This window comes from Suricata suricatta, chromosome 4, assembly GCF_006229205.1.
Source record: "Suricata suricatta isolate VVHF042 chromosome 4, meerkat_22Aug2017_6uvM2_HiC, whole genome shotgun sequence".
Classification (NCBI taxonomy): Eukaryota; Metazoa; Chordata; class Mammalia; order Carnivora; family Herpestidae; genus Suricata; species Suricata suricatta.
The window spans coordinates 128,201,181-128,206,021 of record NC_043703.1 but is presented as its reverse complement, the minus strand read 5'-3'; the positions used below and the strand labels follow the sequence as shown (position 1 = coordinate 128,206,021).

The 4,841-nt window shown below is 44.6% G+C and overlaps 2 gene segments (V, D, J or C); one reads left to right on the top strand and one right to left on the bottom strand.

Moving 5' to 3' along the window:
• Positions 1-2,214: 2,214 nt before the first annotated feature.
• LOC115290699 lies at positions 2,215-3,049 on the top strand. The segment is given in 2 exon segments: positions 2,215-2,282; positions 2,667-3,049. Coding segments are annotated over 2 exon segments (432 nt in total).
• A 56-nt stretch (positions 3,050-3,105) lies between these two features.
• LOC115290698 overlaps positions 3,106-4,841 on the bottom strand; it is an 8,548-nt gene continuing 6,812 nt past the window's right edge. The window contains 1 exon segment of the V gene segment in view: positions 3,106-3,212. Within this exon segment, the coding sequence occupies positions 3,106-3,212 (107 nt within the window).

Below are 4,841 nucleotides of genomic sequence, written 5' to 3'. Positions count from 1 at the left end.
CTTACTTTAAATCTACAATGTAGCTGGATTGTTTGATATGATACAAAGTAGGGGGTTAGACTTAATTTCTTTGGGTATGAAGACCCACTTGTCCCTCAGCCTCTAATAGGAAGAACATTGTCTTATTAGTTGTCTGAGGAGCCACACTGGTCGCAATTTAAGTGCCACATGAGATATAAACCTGTGGACTATGCTTTATTCCACTGGTCTCTTCAGATATCTTTGTGACAACTACAGTACCCTCATTCCTGAGTCTTTAAATCAGTTTTAATAGTTGCATTAGAATTCTCCCCACATTCTTTCTTCCTCTTCAAAATTGCGTTGATTCTTTTCAGTTCTCTGAATTCCCTATACATTTTAGAATTTGCTTTACAAAATAAATACTAATAACCGGGAATACACTGAAGCCAAAGACCAATTTGTTGAGATAGACATACTGGGTCTTCTGTGCACGAGAGGATGTCTGAGATAAGGCTCTGGCCCGTGGGCCCCAACTCCAGTCAACTGTGCCTGGGGCTGGTTTAAGTTTTTGCCAAAATCAGAGCTCCTGTGCCCAATCCTGCTTCCTCTCTCGGGAATGTTCATCTGAAGAATATTCCCCCAGCCGGGACGCCTGGGAGGCTCGGGTCGCTAAGCATTCGACTCCTGATTCCAAATCAGGTCCTGATCTCACCATTGGTGGGTTCAGCCCCGTCTCCAGCTCTGCGTTGATGGTATGCTGCCTGCTTGGGATTCACTCTAACTCCCTCTCTCTCTGACCCTACCCTGCATCTCTCTCTCTCTCTCTCTCTCTCTCTCTCTCTCTCAAAGTAAATAAATAAACATCAAAAATTTTTAAAAAGGAATAATCTCCAACCAGTGCAAAATTCTATGTGAGTCTGCTGTCCAGAGAACAAAGCCTGTGACCAATGATGTCCGTGACACAGGCCAGGTTGTCATAATGACCTTCAAACGTTAAAGGTGTTCATTTTCAAAAATCAACAGGGCCAGAAAATTGGCAGAAATAGGGATCTGTGGCAATAGACAATTGATCACATGTCGTTAGAAATATAGATCAGTGTGCAGACACTTAGAGAATCTTGTCTCTCTTACTGGAAAACTCTAGGTCAGGTGAGCTGAAGTCTAAAGTCACTGCTTCTGACTCAGTTCACTGACCTCAGCCAGTTCAACGTCTCAAGCTCATGGATTGAGTGCAAGGCCACGTCTTAAAGGATGGACTCTGAAATTTTGCCTGAGACACATTGAGCAAATCTTGTTTCCTCATTTTCCTTAAGCAGCTGAGAGCTCAGAGCCTGAGCTCAGAATGTCCCTTCTCTACCCTGATGAGGCAGCTCTCTGCTAGGAGGAGACGAGGGGGAAGGCCATGCTCCAGTGGAGAGAAAGGAAACTTTTCTCTGTGCTTAGTGTTCAGTGTTTGAGAAATTAGAAGGAATGCAACTGGGGGTTCATATGTAAATTTTTAGTTGGTTTGGATGGTGCCAGAATTTTCTTCTTCTAGAGTCTTGCATTCGTAGAATATGTTAATGCTTTGCATTCCCTCTGTCTATCTCAGGATAAATAAATAAACTTATAAAAAATTTATATTTGAGACACCTAGAGTCTCTGCTTGTAATGAGAGATTGTCTCCCTATCAAGGTTTAAAAAAATTTTTTTTTACTTTTTAACTTTCATATTCTTGTAAAGAATAATTCACTAGGTCCCGGATAGTTTAGTTCACTATTTAACCATTATTAGTTGTCTAAAACCATTAGCATGGAAACAGCAGATACCAGAGACTCTAGAATTCTCTCTAATTCATCCTGTGGTTTGGGGATAGTCTGCCGATCAGCCAGAGTGGGGCAGCTCTGTTTCCTCCTGGACAGTAGCTGAGAGGATCCCAGCAGGATGGCCATTCACCTGCCGGGAATGGACTCAGGACACTCAAGTCCACATCTTCAGGGTCTCTGGAGCTTTCTCAGAAGGGCGGGGCTGTGAGCACTGTGCCTTCCCAGACACTTAGGTCCTTCTTCCCACTCAGCAGTAAGGAATTTGTCTCTGTTGGTTTCCCTCCAAGCACAGAAGACATTTGAAAGGACTTTGCTCACAGGAAAGGTGGCCCTGCCTTGGAGTCTTTCCCTGCCACACCCACCAGGGGATTTGCATGCTGTCCCCTGGGGAGGACCTGCCCTCTGACATAAAGCTCAGCTCTGTCCTTCTCTTCACCTGTCAGGACTCCTCAGTTCTGCTTCTCACAATGAGGTTCCCTGCTCAGCTGCTGGGGCTGCTGGTGCTCTGGATCCCAGGTGAGGGCGGAGGGGGTGAGAGAGAATGAGGTGGGGAGGGAGAGCTCTGGGGGCACCACTGCACCCCATGCTCATTTGTCCAAGTCTTCCAGATCTCTTTCTACACCCTGGGAAGGCATATCTGATGTGTAGCTCTGTGATGGTAAGCACCTTTCCAGAGGAAACAAAGATCAATGCTATAGGAAAGCTGATGATATAGAGGAAATAGGGGATGGTAGATGAGAGTGGATGCCCCTAGGTGTTTGCAAATCTTAGCACCTCTTTGAAATGAATATTTGTGAATATTACCAAAAAGTGATTTATTCTGACATAATTACTAAAATAAAAATTTCAAAGTGACTTACCACGGGTGTATGTAATCTTGCATCTCTCTCCTTCACTTAGGATCCAGTGGGGATGTCATGATGACACAGGCCCCAGCGTCCCTGCCGGTCACCCCTGGACAGCCGGCCTCCATCTCCTGCAGGGCCAGTCAGAGCCTCCTGTACACTGATGGAAACACCTATCTAAGCTGGCACCTGCAGAAGCCAGGCCAGTCTCCACAGCGCCTGATCTATCAGGTTTCCAACCAGGACTCCGGGGTCCCAGACAGGTTCAGTGGCAGCGGGTCAAGGACAGATTTCACCCTGAGAATCAGCAGGGTGGAGGCTGAGGACGTCGGAGTTTATTACTGCATGCAAGATACACACGAGCCTCCCACCGTGGTTCAGCCCCAAACACAAACCTCTCTGTCTGGCGCATCACCACCCTCCACACGTGTTGCCTGACTGGGGAGCAGACACAGCAGAGTCTCAGTGGCCCCGAGAGGCAGATGCTGGAGATGTCAGGGCATCATGTGCAGCTGAGGGCTCTGGACCATGTCTTGACCCTCAGCTGCACCAGCCCAGCGTGGCATGACCCGCACAGGGATGGAGATGATGGACGTGCTCGCTGAGCAGTGCGAGGGAAGGGAGAGCGGACCTGCACCCCATCCACACCCTCCCCGCCTGTGTGCGTGGGTCAGGGACATGGAGTCAGCTGAAGAGTCAGCAAATGGAGACATATGTGTGAGGATGCAAGTTGATACATTTGGGAACTAACAAGTATGGCTCATTTTCAGTATCATAATATTTGGTATCAAGCAGATATTATTTGTTATTCTTGCACATTCTGAACTTCCTCATTACCAGTTACACTAATTCCTTTATACAATGTTCTCCAGACAACGTTCTGTCCACACTATCCCCACAGCAAACATGGCTGAGAACGCTTCATAAAAGCATTGGTGTTTGAGGACCCAAATACACTGTTATAAATTCAAAGCACATATGAACATTTACTCCTGTAAAGGAGCTGTGATCGCTACATACAATGGATGTGACTCTCCACAGAAGAGAAGGAAATATTGCCATTTGTGACAATGTGAATGACCAATGATGGTACTACGGTCAATGAACTATGTCAGACAGAGACAGAGAAATTCCATATAACTAGGATTTTATTTATATATGGAATCTAAAAAACAAAAAAAAGAAAAAACAACAAAAAACATATAAACAGACACATGAATACACAGAACAAATTGGTGGTTGCCAGATGGGAAGGAGGCAAAGGGGATGGAAAAAATGAGCCAAAAAGACTGAGAGGTACAGCCTTCCACTTCTGGAAGGAATAAGTCATTGCGATGACAGCACAGGGAACACAGTCAGTGCTTTTGTCACCGTGTCTATTGGGACAGATGGCAGCTGCACCTGGGAGAACAGCATAGTGTATAGACTGTTCTAATCTCTATTTCATACATCTGAATCCAAGTGAACATTGTGTATCTCCATAGTTCAATAAAACAACAAGAACACACAAGCATAAATGCATGTGTGCACACACAGAAGAACCTATCCAGGAAGATTGTATTTGTCTGAATGAACTTTTTCTGACTCAAAAAACGATGTTCTTAGAATTCCAAAATAGGTTCTTAGAAAACAAATAAGTTGAATGATGTAGAGCATAGAACGTATCTCACAGACATCAGGAAGTGCACAGAATGATGTAAATGTGTTTCCCAAAAGGGATCATTTGAAGATCACCCCCTTAAATATTACTTTGGAAATGACATATTTGTTACAATATTGTCAAGAAATATTTCACCCAAGAGATAATTACATGAGTTTTATAGAACATGGTCTTACCTAAAAATGAATCTGTATTGTATGTTCCATTGAAAATGAATGGAAATTATATGCTCTGAGTAAATCTCAAGTAACATAGTGCTCAAACATTATATCTGACCTAACAGGGGCTCATGTCAATTACTTGTCATAACACAGTACGTGAAAAGTAAAAGAATGATTTAGGGGCACCTGGGTGGCTCAGTAGTTTAAGCGTATTACTGTGGCTCAGCTCATGATCTCACTGTTCAAGAGTTTGAGCCCCACATCAGGCTCAATGCTGTCAGTGTCGCGCCTGCTTGGGATTCTCTCTTTACCTCTCCCTCTATGCCCCTAGTCTGCTTGTGCTCTCTCTGCCTCTCTGTGTCTGTCTCTCTCGCTCAAAACAAGTTTATAAAAAAGGAACGACAAGGCG